Source organism: Antedon bifida, chromosome 11 (genome assembly GCF_963402885.1).
Source record: "Antedon bifida chromosome 11, ecAntBifi1.1, whole genome shotgun sequence".
NCBI classification, from domain to species: Eukaryota; Metazoa; Echinodermata; class Crinoidea; order Comatulida; family Antedonidae; genus Antedon; species Antedon bifida.
Window position 1 is genome coordinate 11,948,471 of NC_136236.1, and position 20,155 is coordinate 11,968,625.

The following is a 20,155-nucleotide window of genomic DNA, read 5'->3' on the forward strand; positions in this document are numbered from 1 at the left end:
TGTATAACGTTCAAAAGGCTTTAATTATCGAATTTAATATCAAAACAATCAATTTGTTAAAATAATAAAAAAATTATAAAGTTACTGCGAACATGATTTAAAACAACAAAAATAGCAATTTCGGAACGGCTCTGGTTGTGCACTCCATGCACGCTCTACTCGTGCGTGTTTAGTTTGTACAGCGATTCTCTATAGTAATGCATTGTTTTTACATTTTGTTGTTTAAAATCATGTTCGCAGTAACTTTATGATTTCGTTATTATCTTAACAAAAACCTTTAAACAAATTGATTGTTTTGATATTAAATTCGATATTTAAAGCCTTGTGAATGTTATACATTTTTTAAGCAAATGACTCGACTCCATACGCTACATGGGCATAGTTGGACACAAACATGGCCGGCGTGCACACCACATGACTTTCTAAAATCCATAAACGCAAAGTCGTAACTCTCTCTATATATGGCTCTGAATCACTGTACTGTAGTAAGTATTATCTTTTTAAAATGTAAACAACAACATAAAACAACACAACAAGCAATATCTCCACTGGTTTGACTTTATTTTGAGACTGCACATAAGCCTATAAATTCATTAAAATGTTTCCTAAAAATAGAACATTGGATAGAGGTTTGAGATAAAATTAGTAAATTTTAATAAATTATAGTTATATATTGCAATTCCATTTTAGCAAAAAGAAAAACAATATGTGTGATAATAAAAATAGGTAACCAACATCAACTTATTGTAAACATTACAGCAAGACAAAAAGTAAATCACACTTTTTTTATGAAGCAGTCTTATAAAAACCCACCGGGCAAAAACAATGCAAATATCAATATATTCATACAGTGTAGTAGTAGGACATTAGTAGGTTAGCTATTACATCATCAACAAAGATAAATTGATACTATAGAATTAGTTTATGACGGTTGGACCAACTTTATTACTATGATTTTTAAGAATTTTGTCCGATTATTTGTCATAAAAATGACACATTTGTTTTCCAGAAGGTACATACACAACCAAGTACTACCAATGCTTCCAGAGTACTACAAACAGAAAGTGTGACACATGTAAAATGAATATAACCAGGCTTGTACTAGAAAACTGAATATTAATGAAAAATACATCCCACAATAATACACATCTTACAATAAATTCTATAAAATAAGATTCAAGTGTCTGTTTTAGATTACACTATGGTACATTATGTACCTGTGGCTGAGATAATGAGTGAGGTATTAAGATACATATATATTCATTTTTGCTTCCTTTAGTAAAAATTGAATTTAGTGTCCACATACACAATTGGCATCAGAATATCATAATGTACTAACACAGAACATTCCATGTTGTATCCATTACAGGATGTGTTTCCTTTATTTTCTGTATCCTGATCCTTTAAATAGTAGCAGACGATGACCTCATCCTCCAAAATCACTTAAACTTGTTTAATTGAGATTGTTAAATCCACAGCAATAATAAAAATATAGTAGGAACAAGCTTCATGAGCTTGCAAATAAATAATACAGTTATATATACTGCACACCAATAAATTCTGATTTTCATATCTTTTAGATACATTACAAAGCTACACATTTCAATATAAATTTATATTACAATATTTTATTATTTTGAAGACAATATTATTTTTGTAAACTGATTTCTAACAATTTTTTAAAAATGTTAAAATAAAATGTATAGTTTCATAGCTACCAACAAACTATAGTAAAATATAATATTGCAGGTTTTCATTAAAATGTTAAAATACAAGATTTAAAAGTTGTGGTCATTTAAGACCAGCAGAATATTCTGTTATTATTTGCATTGCAAAGGGATAATAATTACAATTTATATTTTGTACCTTTATAATAATATGTAAGATTGTCTACGACAGACAAATAGACTTTACAATCCAGACTCTATATATCTTCGTATTCATAATTTCAAATAAATTAGCTAGAATATCTAGTGTCACCTTTTGTCTAAGTGGTGCATTTTATTTATTTTACAGTTTCATTTACAAAGATTGAATTTTATGAATTCAACTTTTGATCTATGAAATAAATTGTTTGTAGTAATTATACACAGTGAATGTGTGTGTGTGGACATGCATACTGCACATTCAACTGTGCTGTCGTCAAAAGTGTCAAGCATTTCTGTCTGAAAATGTACACTTTTACATTTGTGTATTTAAATTATTATCAAATGAATTTAAATTCTATGTTAATTAAGAATATTATACAAAATATTTACAACTTTTTGTAATTATTTTGTACTAGATTCTAGACTGTTAAAACAGTTAAATTACTGTACATCATTTTTTGTATTAAAATGAAACAGAAATACATTGTTAAACCCTGATATGTCCGCTTGGTGAACATCTTGTGCTAGTTTAATATTTCAGACCTCAAATTTTGCTGGGAAAACTGGCGAGTAGGAGAAAGTGGGCACGTGGCACGACCGATGACGGGGCAAGTGGCACGACCGACGACAGGGGAAGTGGCACGACCGACGACGGGGCAAGTGGCACCAGTAACGACGACGGTAGCAGTATCCATCTCATTAACACTATAAACAAGCAATGTTAAAGAAAAGGAAAGCAAACATAAATAAATTAAATTATGAGTTGCATGAAAATGTTAATAAGCATTCAATAATTACATGCTAACATTAAATAATATTTGGAATTAATGTGTTTTATGATGAAATAAATAATAGGTAAAAGATCATGCAAAATATAAGCCTGTACAAGATATGAAAATGAATGAATGAAATATTACAATAGCACAAATAAACAGTACTAGTAATCATAGTGGATTACCATACTAAAGTACAAACCATAATTCTGAAATATGAGTTTAATTCTTAAATTGACTCATCAAAACCACAATCTATAAACATGTAAACTTTTTCATCGCTTTGAATGAAGTGAATCATCGTAAATGCAATAGGATAAATGACAACAAACAATACACAAATGAAATACAAGGATACAAGCACCAAACACAGTGGGTAACAGACAATCTCTACATCTCTATTATTAATAACAGCTATGTTTTGTTAGACCACCTTCAACTATTGTGATAAGCAGCAGACAATCTCTAAATGTGCTTATTATAAATAACAACTACATTAGACCACCTCCACCTGTGATACGCTATCAGGGTGATGTAATGTTATAAAGATGATGTCATCATAAAGCTGATTAGTAATCTTACATTAATAGAATCATTACAAATGAACTTAGAATTGTGTGTTTAACATGAAACATGTGTCAAACAAGAAACAAGTGCATTATTCTGTGAATTTGTGATGTTAATGTATGATTTATATGATAAACATCAGTATAATACACATTGAATTGTATACAGTAGGTCTATGATCACATCACTATCAACCTGTTTCATCATAACAGAGATATTATTTAAGTATCTCTATGATGATACAGACATATACAATTGATGTGAGGTTAAAATGATACACCTATTCCCAAGTGAAGGTTGTTGTACTATTGTGTGGCTTATTAGTGTTATCCCGCAATGTGTACAACTAGTATTAAACTATTATGTAGATTTGTAGTGATTTAAGAAGGTATTTATACCTAATTTACTTTGAAGGATTTAAACTGGTACTGTAATTGTTCTTTCAGGAAGTACGGCTATCACTATATATTTTCTAATAAAGTGTATTACTGTATATACAGAAATTGAAGAATTCTGACATTTTCCCTAAACCAAGATAGTCTTTTGATTTTTGTAAAAATTAGATGTGAATGTAAATCCAGTTCATACGTTTAAACCTTAAAGAAAGGTTAATAAACAGATGACTTATCAATTACCTGGCAACATGGCAGCTATTGCAAGTGAAATTTTAATATCAATTTCAGTCTGGTTTTAGCTAAATTGATAAGCTTAATTCAATATTATTGATTAAAAGAAATGACATTAATTATACAATATTCAAAATATTATATTAGTGAACAATGACCCCTAACTTCCTTTTACAGTGCTAGTGCTCATGTGCAGTGAATTCAACTAAATTTAGCATAAATTATTCAAGACTTTTAATCCATTTTCACACCAAAGACATTGATACCTGTAGAAGGATTAAGAATGTTGTAGACTTAGAAATAATTGGTAATTTGTTAATGCACTTAATATTCTGGGAAATACCAATACCGTGCGTTAATATATCATATATACGTACCTAAATAAGTCACGGCTCATGGTTTCTTTAAAAAATAATGATATCGTCATTAAATAAAACAATTTAAAACAGAGATAGATGTGTGAAAGGTGGAAAAACTCTTTCTTGTTAACCTTTGACCTGTTTCGGATGACTATATTATGATAGGAGTTTAACATAATTATTTATATTACAAGGAACGAGACAGATGCGAATACGTAATTCTGATTGGTGGAAACGCTTGACTGTAGATGACTCAACAGATTCAAAGAAAGATTTATATCTCAGTTTAACAGACAACACCTAGCCACCTGCATAGAGTTTGAAAACCAAATCTACTGTAAAACTGAACAACCTAGTACAGTACATACTCATGGAGGTAATATTACTAATGACAGTGAACTGTATAATTGTATCTTGCAAGAGCGATACCAGTTGAAACTGCTTACAAAATACACTAAACAATAATGATAAACATTTTGTTTATGCAGCTGACATGATAAATTTGAAAATAAATTAATTAAAAGTGTTGAACACAGACAAAAGTGGTGCAATACAAATATAATAGCCTTCCCTATTAATCTGCTTCATCATACGATATATTGTAATGGTGATGTGTGCACAAATAAACAAACAACAAAATAAACTATTCCAGGATAAAATAATAACAACAACAATAGGAGGATGTAGCCAGAATGAAAACATAGATGAGGAGGCCGAATCACAACACTACTGTCACAACACACATAAAGCATACATACCTAGTATCAAGTACATTAGTAGTCCTGATAATAATAAGAAAAAAAAAATCTCTGTCAACTAGTAATTATGCAGACAAGCACTAAAAGACGCATTTTTAAAAATATCAGAAATGTACTAACTATGCATCATACTTTACTATAGGTAAGGAAATATGTTAATGTTGAACAATTTCTTTAGTTTCTGTCTACTGTACATTACAGTGAATGTTTAATTAACAGGTCGATACAAATTCCTTATCGTCTGAATCTTAACAAAAAATAAAACATAGTAGTAGTAGTACTACTACTATATATTGTTAATGAAAAAAAATGCTTTACCAAAACAATTTGGTTTTGCTTATTAAAGTAAATTTTGACTATTAGACATTAAGATCTTTAAAATATTCTTTTTCTCATAATAACGAAAGGGTGAGTATTTACATACATTAGTTGCAGAGCTACAGCAATGATTGATGAAAGTGAATAGGACATTATTATGTGGCTAAGCAGACCGATTTAAGCATGACCCAAGAAAGAACTGACTGATTAAGTAAGAATGGCCTAATAAGGTTCTGGTTATTACGTTTAAATACTATTAATAATTATTTAATCTATACAAATTTCTATTATAATTTATTTCCATTATAAATGGTTACACATTACATACAAGAGCAGCCTATGATTGGGTTATATTTCAACACCTGTCAGTCTTTGCTAATAATGACAGTTTCTAATACAAGTTCCTGATCTCATCATAACCCATGGGTATGGATCACCTGTCAGTTGCTAGGGATAACTGTTTCTAATGCAGGTTGCTATGGGATTTTATTATTGACAGTATGAAAATAATAAAAAATATGAATTACGGAAAACTGATTATTTGTGAAAGATGTTCGCTAATCATGATTTGAAAAGTAAATTAAATTTTTTATTTGATATACAGTTTTGGTTTAAGTTTGTTATTATTTGTTCAATTATTCAAAAATCAATTTTATATATTATTCAATATTTTTTATAACTATAGTTATAGTTTACACACATAAATAATATTAAGTAGATTATTCTTGTATGTAAAATCCTGGACCAAGTTATTGATTTTTAACTGTTTAGTATGGTACAAATTTAGAATCAAAATTCAATATGGCTATATTTGTTATTATTCCAAAGCAAAATGTTATTCTTTGGGCTTAACTTTGAATAACAATAGCCGTGTAATTACTCAGTCACTGGTATTCATTTTAGATGTAATAGGTCTAAAGGCTTTTGGCTAAAAACAATAGATGTGAACAACATGATCTCCATGATGATTGAGGAATGCCTGCTGCTAGACAGGAAGTGATCATTACTGTCACTGCAACAAGGGACAGACTGACAATACACTTGCCGGCTTTTAATTATTCTAAGAAAATTCAACTGATATTTAAATTCATACTATAAAACTGTACTGTAGGTTTTCATACTTCCATGATAAAACCCTTCCAAAGTATTTTTTTTTATTTATTTCATTGTTTTAAAAAGTATGCAAAATTGTAATTAAAATTATTGCATTGATCGTGGACTATCTATATTATTAATTAAAAACTAGTATAAAAATAATTTTATTCTATAAAATGTTACCTATAAAATGTAATTGGATTGAATTCTATTCTATCACCTTTCTATAGAAAGCATTTACAAGGGGTTGGCTATTACAGGCTTCCCTGAGGAATCTACATCCTTTGTGCCAACTAAATTTATTAACAAATCAATATGCATAATTGCTATCTTTCAGCAGACATGCTGCTATTTGTGTAATGTTATCAATTTTATATCTAAATGTAATGCTGCTTCAAACAGTAATTTAAAAACTCATTCAAACATGGCAGTGCAATTTATGGCAGTATCACAAATATAAAATGGGGAATAACATTATTCCCTAATTAGAAAGGTTTCTTCTTTCTTTAAAAAAGCGAATTTTGAGAAATACATTTCAAATTTGGCATAAATAAATTCATACATTGTTAATTGTGTATCATTGTTAATGTTATAAGTAAAGTGATGATGATGAGTTGTAATGAAGAAAGCAAGAATGATAAAATTTCAAAATGCAATAAAAATGGTTAAAAACATATCACAAATAATACTACCTAACCAACATGTTAATTATGTGATTAGTTGATGATATGTTAAAAGAAAAAGACTGCAGTATAACGAGGTGGATATACCTACCAACAATCTAGCAACATTGACATTTCAAAGTTTAAAATATTTGTTGAATGATATTCTTATAAACCAATAAGTAAAAATAGATTAAAACCAAGCAAAAGAACTTATCTAGAAAATACAACAATTATTATAGTTGCATGCATTCAGACAATAAAGAAACCAAGTTCATGGTGATGATATCTTAATAAGATAATGTGAGTATGTAAGCATATTCTTAAGTTGAATTCAATGAACTTTACATAAACTACAGTGTTGAATTTGAGTAAAGAATCATTAAATATGTCTTCAATTCTTGCATAATGTTAAGTGACAGTGCTTAAGAATATGCTGAACACACTAAAGAAATAATCCAGCTCAGAGCTTTCAAGAACAGTCACACATAACATCTGTTTTGAAGTATAAGAAACAAAAGCAGTGCAGTTTGAAAAGGGAGGGGCGGGACAAAGTTTAAAAAGGGTGTAGTCACAGGAAGGTGACAAAGCTGTATATTATTTGGGTGTGTCTACTTACGTCGTTAGAACTTTATACATTTGACCAAAATATCGTTGGGGGAAGAGGGAAATAATAGTATTAACTGAAATTAAATGTTCATCATAATAATACATCATGAACAGATTATTTATACAGTGTTACAGAATTATCATAATCATTACCAGACAATTAAATGATTTAATCGTTTTAAAACATTTGAATGGAAGTACTGAACTTGAAAGCTCATATCGCTATCAAAAAAAAATGAATATGGTTGTTCAATCTACCCCATTGAAAAAAATAGTAAAAATGCCAAATAAGGCAAGCATTTACAATGCCAAATAAGGCAAGCATTTAAAACTATGCAAAGCAAAATGACCAGTGAAAGAGATGACTAAAAAAATGAGCAAAGGCAGTTTTGATTTTTAAAGGCAATTAAGGAGCAATTTGTGTTTATTGTGGATGAAAGGTAATGGAAACACAAAAACACAATTTGACATTACTAAAGCCACGTGACTGGGGCATGTTTTGATGGAGGAGGTTTGGAAGCATAATGTTTTGAAGGATTGTTAGGTGGTGTTGTTGGTGGTGATTTTGGAGGAGGTGGGTGAGAAGATTTAGGAGAACTCACTTTGGAAGACCGTTGTTTACGTGTAACTGACGATGGTTGCTTGCGGACACTCTGGCTTTCATACCGGAACTCTAGATCTTCTAGACGTTGCGTCAATGCTAGTTTTTGCTGGATTGCCATCCTCAGTAACGAGTTTAATGTTTTCTTTTCTTCTTCCGCTGACAGTAACTGTCTCTGATAGTCATCCAGTTGAGTTACGTACTCATCACACCGACTAGCAAACATGGCCCGTAGCGTCGTAAACGTCGCAGCATCTTCTTTCAAAGCCTTTAACTCACCTCTCAATTTCATCATAGTTTCTGCGATTATCTGCTTTTCACTTTCATATTTACTCTTAAGGTTAGCCAATGCAACTTCAGCAGTGGTTTTATTTGCTTTGAGAACGGTTCTCAACGTTGCAACTTGTTCTCGCTTGGTAGTCAACAACGATTTCAGTTTCACAACTTGTTCTTGCAAGTCTTCATTTTCGGTGGAACCGCCCGCCTCTATCCTCTTGCGAGATACTTCAACAGTATGTTCAACAGAACGTTTTAAATATTTAATTTGATCTTTAACAGTGGATATTAAGTTCAAACATGTCATGGGATCGCCATGCACTTTTTCTGTAGAACCATTGATCGGTTTGGTAGATGACTTTTGTGAAGATTCAGTGGATTTTCCATTACTGACGGCATCATCTACTTCTTTTAAATTAATGTCAGAATTTTTTCTTTCTTTGTTACTATCAGAAGCTTTTGATTCCTTCAGGCGGCTTGCAATGTCGGCTCTAAAACTGTCACGTCGACTTTGTCTGGTCGCTTTGAAGTGATCCAACATGATTCTGTGTGGAGTTTCCCCATTTATCATACAAACATGATGATACAACTGTGAGATATCTTCACTCACACTAACCAGTTCATCTTGCGTACAGTCCAAATGTCCTTGCGTTTCTGACATCGATTCAGTCATTTCTTTACATTTTATTTGTAATAATTTATAGTTTTCTTGTTGCTTTCTGTCTTTTATTGTCAATGTTTTAACTTCTTCTTGAAGTTCAGTAACACTTTTATTTCTTTCTTCCTCCGATTCTAATGACTTTTTCAAGTCATTGTATCGCCGTTCATACCTGTGTACAAGTTGTATAAGCTGATGAACCTTTGTAATATTGTCATCTTTTGCCAACTCATCCTCGTCGTCAACCTTCTCGTCTTCTCCGTTGCTAATTTCCGACATGTCTAGCGTTTTGCTTAATTCTGATTTTTCAGTTAGAAGTCTCTTTACTTGCATTTCAAGTTTCTGTATTTCAGAGCTGTGAAGCTCACTGAAAAGATCATTAGCTAGATTTGGCGGTTTCTGTGAGTTGTCGTTTCCTTGCGACGAGGCGTATTCATATTCCATTCGTTGTAAGATAGGATGGGCAGGTTCATCATCATCAGAGCCAAGGTTGGTCCTGTTTTCTAAGTCTTCGTTTAAAGCTTCTAACTCTGACAGCATTGCTTGATCTAATTCTTTTTTCAAAGCATGTTTCTGTTCTCGTTCACTTTCTAGCACCTTTAAAGTTTCTTCCACTTGCTTCTCGGCAATTTCTTTTAGTCGGACTAAATCTTCAATTTGAGAATTTAGGAATTCTGCATCCTCTATCAATCGCCTGTTTTCGTGTTTCAATGCTTCATACTCAACTTGCGATGATTTTAATGAAGAAACCTGAAAAATATTGAAATAAAAAAACATCAGAAACTTATTTTTATTAACATTCATTTTAACAGCACCAAATAATGACTTAATTTTGTTTAAATACACACCTGCTTTTGCATAGCAATGTTTTCCTCTTCAAGCTCACTGTAGTCTTGCAGTAACCTGGTCTCTCTGAACTTCAACTCTCTAACCTCATCTCGAGCAGCTTTACGCTGGCTCTCCACTTTCTCCAACGAAGACGTTGAATCAGAACTCTTGCTATGAAAATGCTCATTTTCACTCTTATACCGCTCTACTTGTTGCTTGCTTTGTCTTACTTCTAACTCAAGGTCCGAGATACGCGTCAGTAAGTCTGCCTCACGAGTCGCAGATTCTTGAAGTAAGCTCTCTTCTCTATTAACTTCAATGATTGTATGTTTCTTTTGGGATAGTTGATGATGTTCCAAGGCCTAAACAAAAAGGGAATCATACATTAATATTTGATCATTATTTATCTATCTATTAATTTAGTTAGTACATTACAAATACATTTATTTTATTTGGTATTAGCTTACAGTAAGTTCTAAAAGGCTTTCTTTGATAGCAGTAGTACTATGGCTGTTTATAAATTTAAATTATTCTCTAAAAATAAGCACACAGTTACCAAATACTAGGCTAACCTACTACTATGCAGACTGGCTACATAAATAAACACATTTGAAAATGCATTTAAAATAAAGTACCAAATTAGTTATTCCTAATAATCCTAGTTATTTAATAATAAAATGAAAATTCACGTACACTATATATAATTAAAATTAATTAAAAAAGTAACATACCTCTTTCGCATGAATAAGTTCTTGTTTTGTGGCTTCATATAGCTTTTCAACATCTTCGAGCTGGGCCTTGACAGTTTGTTTCTCTTCCAACACAACCAAGCCGTATTCGGCCGCTTGAATTTTTTCTCGCTGGGCTTGCTCGAGTTCACATCTCAATCTAGCTACAATTACACTTAACTCCTCAATTGTTTCACCGAATTCATCTGAATCAGACATTATGATATGTTTTAATAAATTAACTGCCTACAATAAATATCACCGTTTAAAAAATAAAGATTTTATCTCAAAAATAGAGAGAGGAGTGTCGCTCATCAACTATCCCAGTTCATCGCCATTACTTTTTTCTTAGGATATTGAAGACGATACCATTATAATTGTTGGGTGCTAAATTGAAATAATTGACTAAAGTAACATCATTTCTAAAACAATCAAAAGTGATTATTCACATATATAATTGTTCCTTTATTGTGAAAACAATTGTTATTATTGTTAAAAATATTGATTTAAAAATAAATTGTTTTAAAACATCTTTTTGTATTAAATACCTTACAGAAAAGTAGTATCTTCTAAATACATAGAGGGCGTGCGATAGATTTGTGTTTTGTTAACCTTGACCCCAAACTTACTTCCGTTGCTGTTTTTTGGTCTCTGCCTCCACGTAAACATTACATTACGTAGGCCTACATAATTTTAGTCTAGGCCTAAGAAATAATAATATAAATAACGACTTTTGTTTGAATCAGAAATGAGAAATATCGTTAATTCATTATGACAAATGGTATGTATTAAACATATTTATTAGTTTTATATAATAAAGTAAAGCAAACCTTTTTTTTTAATACACCAGAAATAATGCAATGATGGAATGCTGCGGCAGAGAGTGTACAAATGTCTGAATGTATAATAATGTTTTCAAGAATGATTTTACCATGTTTTAACATATTTCTCTTTTTTTAAAGTATACTCATTCGATGGGCTGATCATTTTTGCCTTACTTATTATTTGCACGTGCGCTTACATGAGACGAGTACCGAGGTTGAAGAAATGGTTTCTGTCGGAAAAGAAGGGTTTTCTAGGTATTTTTTATAAAGGTAAAGTAATTGAGAATATGCAATTTTATTTTGTTTATTTTTAAAAACATGATGCAACAGATTTATCTATATTTAAAATCCTATAGTTGAATTGAAGGATTAATTTTAAATATTCTCTCTTTTTTCAGCTTCAATAATTGGAACAAGGTTACATTTTGCAGTTGCAATAACATGTACATTTATGGCGGTGTATGTTTTACTTTTAAAGTGATAATTTTTCACCAAAACAATTACAATAATATACAATGCTACAAATGCAGACATTTGTGAAACAAAATAAAAGAGAGCGAGAACTTAGAATCCAGAATGACGTCAGGAGCTGAAATGAAAGGTTAAAATGGACGCCGCAAACAATGATGCCGCCGGTCAAATGCCATTATAAACCTGGAAGCTACTGATGCATCTTTAATCTCTGCGGAAAAAAAATATAAGTTTCTAAATGTTTGCGTCAAGAACGTGCAAATGTTCAGCATATTTATTTGAGTATTTTTGTAGGCCACTCACTCCTTTGACTAAATTTACTAACATTTTTGTAATGAAAGATTCACTCTAGCTATAAATGATAGTAAATTTAAAGTTCTATTTATCTTGTGATTACAATGTAAAATATCTGAAATGGTAGCCAGCATATTTTTTTCTATATACTTGTTTGTATAGGCAGCATGTGATTTTAGTTGTTTTTGTACATATAATAAATAACCATGACGATGTATTTTGTCTGTACATATATCTTTTATTCTACATATCTTGGGGATCTAAACCCCGTGCTATTTCATTTATATTTTTTATTTTCTTTCTTTTTAAAAAGTATTTTATTAACTACAAAATTAATGAAGCTTTTAATATACAACATGCAATTGAAAACAACAACATTTATTTCCTACGAACAGAAATGCATGATGGGATACTATTGCCTGAGTCAATACTGATAGATTGCTAAATACTTTGATATTTTATTTTCCGATAATAAAAAGTACAATTATGGTAGCTTCAGATTGTAATCCCAGCATGCATTGCATCCATATGGAAATAATGAATTATAATTATAATACAATTGTATCTCAATATTTGTTTTTTTACATAATATTTATTGTATTTGTGCCGAGTTTAAGGACAGTTTGTATAATAATGAGGCTATTTCATAAACCACCAAATTGCCAGACTCTTAACATTTGTTTTACACAATATTCAATATCATTCACAGTATTTTGAATCAAAAAATCATGTACAAATTGTTCAACAATGAGGAATAAAATAATAAAACACATCAAGACAAACTTTAAAATGATTTTTTAACAAATTATTTAAAACTTTGGCAAGTAAAATTGTTGAATGATTAGTTTCCCAATAAAATGTGATTTGATCAATATGATCCAAGTTCATCTTACCCCACAAATAATGAGTGCTAAGGGAATCAAACCATGATTTAATGTGCGAGACGTTCAATAACATTTATTTTATACACAAGAAGATAAAGGACACTGTACATTGAAAGGATAGAAGATTATTAAAACTCTTTAGACTCCGTGGAGCAGTTCTTGCACAATGCAGCAGTTGTTGAACTAAGCAAATGTAATATAACTACAGTAACAAGGAGGCTATCATTGTATGTATTTATAACATAAAAACATGGTTATAATCAAGAATAAGTAGAAGGTTGAATATGGTCAGACTAGAAAGCTGTACAAACTCGTATTTGTTTATTTGGTTAAAGAGGACAAAAACTAAACAGAATGCCTACAACACAGCCTTGCTTTAAACATGGTGAGTTGTAGTAGCACAGTGTAGAGGTAGAGAAAGAAAAACACATTGCATTTTAGTAAACTACTTCTTATTTTGTTTTGCTTCCTTCTTTCTTCGTTTCATTAATAGCGGGTTTGTTGATTCTGAGATTGTTTTAATCTTGACTTGGTCGTAGTCGACACGCATCGTAGCGAGGGCATTGGTCATCTCATCCTGCAAAACAAACAAATGTAATATATATATAAAACAAACAAATGTATTATATATTACAAAACAAAACTCAAATTTTTTATATAAATAGTTCAACTGGTTGGGTGTGTTGTAAAATCAATTTTGCCACAAAAGGCCCCTGAAACGATAACACCATAATACTCGGGACATCAGACCCCAATAAATATTGTTGCTTATTAAATGTGCATGGCGTCCTCACCTGGATGTCTGCCCATTGTTCACTGTCTTCCTTCAATACCTTAGCAGAATGTAGCGGAGTCTGCGGGACCTCATCTATCCTCTGAAATTTACAAAATAGATTTTAGGTGCAAATATTTTGATGTTTTTGTCTCGTCTATTATTTTTATACAAATGTATTAAAAGTACACAATACCAGGCAATCTATTCTCATTAGCTACTTCACCCCCCCCCCCCCGATTTGCATATTTAATTTGCATATTCACCTGCACCCATGGATGGTTGACAAATTCTGTGATTGTTAACCTCTGTGATGGGTCGGTCTTCAACAACTTTCGAATTAAATCTTTTGCTTCTTCAGATACTTGGCTCCATTCAGGATTGGGAAATTCGTACTGGCCATTACGGATCCTCTTCTTCATTCCAGGTGAAATTGCCATGCCATGGTTGCTGTAGAATGGCGGAAAACCACATAATCTGAAAAAAAAAATGTATAAAAATGATTACAAATTATTAATAGATTTAACTAAATTCAGGATTCTAAAAAAAATAATAGTATACTGTAACTGAACATGTATCAATGGATATACAATGCAACTTACAAAATGTACATAATAACGCCTAACGACCACATGTCACATGATTTGTCATAACGTTCTGGTCCAAGGACTTCAGGAGCTGCAATAGAAAATACATTTGACGTTAGTATTTAAGTGAGTCATAACGTATCATACATATTCAACAAGTAAGACTGTTCTCCTACAATGCACACAGTTCAACACCATGATTAGCACACAGCACTACCCTTTTTAATAATGCACTAGTCCATTATCGATTACACACACAATGTATGTACACAGGACTGCTTTATCCGAACGACAAGACAATGAGAGTAAAGTATCTTGCCTTGAGATACAAGCAGCATGGCACAGTCTCGAACCCATACCTCTCAAAAGTTAGTTTGACATCCCTAACTAGACACAATTTTAACCATCAATATTTACAGATTTATTAATAGTAATTATGATTATCAGTGATTTAAGTTCAGTTCTGTGTTATCATCAAATAATCAAAGTACTTACCTACATAGTAAGTAGTGTAACATGGCGTTATCAAATAATCAAAGTACTTACCTACATAGTAAGTAGTGTAACATGGCGTTATCAAATAATCAAAGTACTTACCTACATAGTAAGGAGTGTAACATGGAGTTATCAAATAATCAAAGTACTTACCTACATAGTAAGGAGTGTAACATGGAGTTATCAAATAATCAAAGTACTTACCTACATAGTAAGGAGTGTAACATGGCGTTATCAAATAATCAAAGTACTTACCTACATAGTAAGGAGTGTAACATGGAGTTATCAAATAATCAAAGTACTTACCTACATAGTAAGGAGTGTAACATGGAGTTATCAAATAATCAAAGTACTTACCTACATAGTAAGGAGTGTAACATGGCGTTATCAAATAATCAAAGTACTTACCTACATAGTAAGGAGTGTAACATGGAGTTATCCAATAATCAAAGTACTTACCTACATAGTAAAGAGTGTAACATGGCGTTATCAAATAATCAAAGTACTTACCTACATAGTAAAGAGTGTAACATGGCGTTATCAAATAATCAAAGTACTTACCTACATAGTAAAGAGTGTAACATGGCGTTATCAAATAATCAAAGTACTTACCTACATAGTAAGGAGTGTAACATGGAGTTTGCAAACTTGTTGCTGACGTCGTTTCTTTGGCAAAACCAAAATCTGTCAACTTTAAAACTGAGTTAGATCCTTTATCTTTGAATAGCAAGTTCTCTGGTTTTAGATCTCGGTGCGCAATGTTCATGTTATGCAAGTAGTGAACGGCCTTGGCAATGTCAGATATTATTTGTGCTGCTTCTAAAAGATACAATCAATACACTTTTAAGATTGATTAAATATTATTTATTCTTTGAATTCAGTACAGTAACTAAATATATCTGTCTAAGCGTTATGATTTCCTTTATCTACATTTAGATAATCTTAGAAGGAGAAATTTTAAATTCTAATTTGTTTAACGGAACAGTACATTATACTGCTTTCTGAATATCATTTTTCATGGAAGTTTATATACAGAAGATTGCTGTAGTTCAAATATTGAATGTGGCGTGACTTTTGAGTTTGTTTTATGCTATGGTATACCAGTAATAGTGTTAATTTAATTCATTACCTATTTTTTTCAAGTTCATCATTTGAGTTCAGCTTGTATAAATGCTTTACACAGTCTGCAATGTTTTAATAATCTAACTGATTTGTTTACATTTGGTTAAGGTCTTTGCTCATTACCAATGCTAATTATTTCAACCAAATATCAACCATAATTTATAATAGAGCAGTACGTTCACTTTCTACGGTTGAATTAAAAATAATTAAACAGTTGACACAAACAAATAATGTTGACTAACCTCTTTCTGTGAAAGCTGTGTCTGCCCTTTCTTGTATTCTACTAAATAATTCACCACCTTCCATACTAAAAATAAAACAAAATAAAGTAGTTATGTACATGATCTATTCATATCATCCACAAAATACTTACAATTCTTATTTCGCTGATTTATCTAGTCATGCAAGCTTTGACATTTAATACTTTAAATAAAATTAAAAAACATAAATAAAAAATGAATTAAATAAATAATGTTGTCTTTTGAGTCAAATAATAATAATATTATTATCATGTACCTATGTTGTTATCATTGACTGTTGCACAATCAGATAATGATGTCATATCTATAAATAGATTTATGAATCCAATTTAGGAACTGTACAAGATTGAATGCATTCCAAACTGGAGTGACCTCATTATCAAGGACAAACATCAAAATATTTTGAACAAATATACTTACTTTATTTTTACAAAACTTTTTTTATGAATATGATACAGTTAAGTCAGTATCACAATTTTAATTAAATTATTTTAGATTGTGTGCATTTATTACTCTGAGTTATGAAATAATTGAGATGAATATTCAGTACCTGACCTCAATCAAACAGGATACAGTAATTTAATTATACAGTATATTGAATAATCTAAACATTTGTTTATTTTAATAGTAAAATATAAAAAAGTAATATACAGTACTTGGGGTTTGTGAACATCTTGTAATAAATGTATAATCAATTACTACTAATTATGAACAGAATTTGTGAACACACACTACTTATAAGACAACAGCTATTGTACACATACTTATGGCGACAGTTTGGCTGTATAAACATCACCGCTTATTATACTTAAACAAGTTTAATGGATATGAAGGTGTGATCATACAGAATCTAGTATGGTGTGATCATACAGAATCTAGTATGGTGTGATATTTCAAAAACAGGAAACCATAACATTCGTCAAAACTGTACATTTATTTTAACATACAGTAAATTCTTGTACTGTACTTTGGACAATAAAGGAAGTAAAATATAAACCAAATTATTAAAAATAAAATAATTAATTAACAATTTTTTTCATTATAAATGATCATTAATTCTGAGAAAGAAAGGATTGTTGGTTTCCTTGTCAAGTTTGTAAGCATAAATCAATCAGTGGTTTGTTTACTGCAAATGGATTCAACATCAACTACTGCTGCACTTAAACTGAAGCCAATAATGAAATAAATCAATCATTGTGTTCATTACTAGGATGGAGCAAATTCAATGATTTACTCAAGTATTTAAAAATACAAGAGAGTTAAAAGAAACATATTAAATGATATAAATAACATTACCTATATTATGTTATAGGTTACCTTTGAATATCTATTAACATAACATTATTTAGCATTGACAAGTCAATAATTTAAACTCAAAATTAAATCTAGTTTTAATTGCATTTTTGTTTTGTATGTATAAAAGATTTGAAAATAAAAAAATTAAGAAAAAGTATTTAAAAATACAAAAGAGTTAAAAGAAACACATTCAAGAATATAAATAACATTATTAATATTATATATTATGTTATAGGTTACCTATTGAAATTGAGTACTGACAAGTACATTATTTTAAGTAGCATTTAACATTAAAGGTTTCATTATAAACAGAGAATGAATGATGTCACTCACCATTCCATTACAACCAAGAGACATCTTGTTCCATTGTAAATATTCTCATATACATCTTTAATATTAACTATCTGTTTACAAGCCGATGCTCTCCAGTGTAATTCTACTTCTCGTTCAGCCTTTGCACTTCCTCGCAACACCTATTGAAAAATTAAACACTTTGTTAAGTAACTAAATACTATAGTACACAATTATATGATAGATAACAAACTTATTTGGTAGTATGTTTAATAAAATTACAAAATATCAGTCACAGGGAAAATTTGATCATTTCATACAGAGTAAATATACAGTAAAAAATGTTTGTAAAAATCGTACCTTTAATGCATACTTCTCGCCTGTTGTTTTGTGTTCACACTCAAGTACTTTGCCATTGATACCAAGCCCTAGTACTTTCTTTGTTAGTATATAGTCATTAGTAATTGGTATCTTTTTAGGGGATAACACCTTGCGCCCTTCACCTGTTCCAGACTGCAATGATGACTGATTGTCCCCCATCTTGAGCTTGCTCATCTAAAGCAATCAAATAGACATGTCATTAATAATAATAATATTAACAGTATCGACTTCTCTTTGAATAAACTGGTTTTAAACAAAGTTATTGATAATAATGTATTGTACTAGTATTAGTCAACAATAAGTAGAAACATATATTACTATAGTTTAATTTGAAAAATTTGCTGATGGAAAAATATAAATATTATGAATAGAATGAATATGAAATTAAAGAAAACTGCAGAGTAGAACCAAATAAGTGAATGACAACGGTTGGAAGAAATAACGCAAAACTGGGCTACAAACAGAAGATGACAAACCAAGATGATGGTAACATTTTATTGATGATACTGAATATAAATAACAGCAAAAAGCATTAAAATATTTCATCACACACCCCTTTTTCACTGCAATAAAATCAGACCAAAAATAGTTACAAATTCAAGCATAAGAAACTAAAATTTAATGCGTCAAATTTCAATTTGAAAATACAGTAATTTAATTCGAAACATCTACAATATATTACAACATGAAATTAATTTTAAGAGGCTATACTTTCACCAAAAGCACTATTGATGGCAACAAGGGGGATCATGATGAGGAAATAAGCTCCTTCTCGACCAGCGAAACTGTTGGCCAATGAGCTTGTTTCTTGCATTCATTCTTGTTTCCGTTCATTTTATTTAAAAAAGATATAATTTAAGTTTTATGGTCAAGTCATACACACATTATGCAAAGTATAACATGTTTATATACAGTACTATTAGTAAAGCATAGCCACAGGACAATGAAAAAGTGTTAGTTTTCTGACCCACGAGAACAGTACATTATCTCACAAACCTTGCCAAGTTCCTACAGACCTAATGATTATCAAGACAAAAACAATTCAAATGCAATCAGTTGATATAACAGTATTTAATTACATACCAAGTGTTCATTCATACTATATACAGTTAACAAAATAGTAATGTGTCATTGTATTATATTCAGAAATGATTCACCATCATATTTATATAAAATCTCTTGCCATCAATCATGTCATCATGTTTGGGAATATTCCATTGTTACTCTCTCACTCTGTAATTTCATTTTCATAAACTAGGCCCAGATAAACAGGATGATCCGATAAACATAAATAAATAATTCCGCTAAAACGGTGGCGAACCTGCACATATCCTTTGACCACACTGGCCCTGGCCTAACCCCTTTAATTCAGTAGGCCTTTATTAGTAGTAAACTTAAGGGTTGGTGTACCATCCGTGGGGCGTTGAATACCGGTGGTCCTCTCTATCTATCATCGTCGCAATGCAGGCTAAAATTAAAAACGACTAACCCACTGTACATCCCGGAAGGAGACATTTTTGCACTAAATTCTCAGAAACCAAGACCGTATGACCTCAACATTTACACGTCAAAGTATTATGTACCTTTAATTTAAAATAAAATATAGAAATTAAATATTTACCAATATCTGGCTTGCTGATATTAACGTTCTTTTTCGTCTATCTTTAACATACAAAACAGCACTTCTTGGCAAATGGATTTGCGAAGAAACAATTTCATGTTTTCTCTTCCGATACGACTATAGGGGGCGTT

The 20,155-nt window shown here is 30.8% G+C and overlaps 3 protein-coding genes across 6 annotated transcripts; 1 reads left to right on the plus strand and 2 right to left on the minus strand.

Annotated features, from left to right (window-relative positions):
- Positions 1-544: 544 nt before the first annotated feature.
- Positions 545-11,057, minus strand: LOC144856588 (protein bicaudal D homolog 2-like). 3 transcript variants are annotated; one of them, XM_078714614.1, is made up of 5 exons: positions 10,730-11,057; positions 10,019-10,360; positions 8,238-9,920; positions 4,212-4,236; positions 545-2,573 (listed from the first exon to the last, which is right to left on the minus strand). In XM_078714614.1, exons 1-4 carry the CDS (start codon positions 10,943-10,945, stop codon positions 4,228-4,230), a joined length of 2,250 nt encoding a protein of 749 aa, XP_078570740.1. In that variant the 5' UTR covers positions 10,946-11,057; the 3' UTR covers positions 545-2,573; positions 4,212-4,227. The 3 variants fall into 3 exon arrangements, with proteins under 3 accessions (XP_078570740.1, XP_078570741.1, XP_078570739.1); XM_078714615.1 differs by lacking the exon at positions 4,212-4,236; XM_078714613.1 differs by lacking the exons at positions 545-2,573; positions 4,212-4,236 and having other exon boundaries at positions 7,883-9,920.
- A 292-nt stretch (positions 11,058-11,349) lies between these two features.
- Positions 11,350-12,530, plus strand: LOC144856583 (protein kish-B-like). The gene is made up of 3 exons (XM_078714607.1): positions 11,350-11,507; positions 11,689-11,820; positions 11,949-12,530. Exons 1-3 carry the CDS (start codon positions 11,498-11,500, stop codon positions 12,029-12,031), a joined length of 225 nt encoding a protein of 74 aa, XP_078570733.1. The 5' UTR covers positions 11,350-11,497; the 3' UTR covers positions 12,032-12,530.
- A 253-nt stretch (positions 12,531-12,783) lies between these two features.
- Positions 12,784-20,123, minus strand: LOC144856582 (MAP kinase-activated protein kinase 2-like). 2 transcript variants are annotated; one of them, XM_078714606.1, is made up of 10 exons: positions 20,025-20,115; positions 19,400-19,419; positions 18,383-18,577; positions 18,065-18,204; positions 16,418-16,482; positions 15,666-15,872; positions 14,574-14,649; positions 14,238-14,448; positions 13,994-14,074; positions 12,784-13,776 (listed from the first exon to the last, which is right to left on the minus strand). In XM_078714606.1, exons 3-10 carry the CDS (start codon positions 18,575-18,577, stop codon positions 13,645-13,647), a joined length of 1,107 nt encoding a protein of 368 aa, XP_078570732.1. In that variant the 5' UTR covers positions 19,400-19,419; positions 20,025-20,115; the 3' UTR covers positions 12,784-13,644. The 2 variants fall into 2 exon arrangements, with proteins under 2 accessions (XP_078570732.1, XP_078570731.1); XM_078714605.1 differs by lacking the exon at positions 19,400-19,419 and having other exon boundaries at positions 20,025-20,123.
- Between the last annotated feature and the right edge of the window lie 32 nt (positions 20,124-20,155).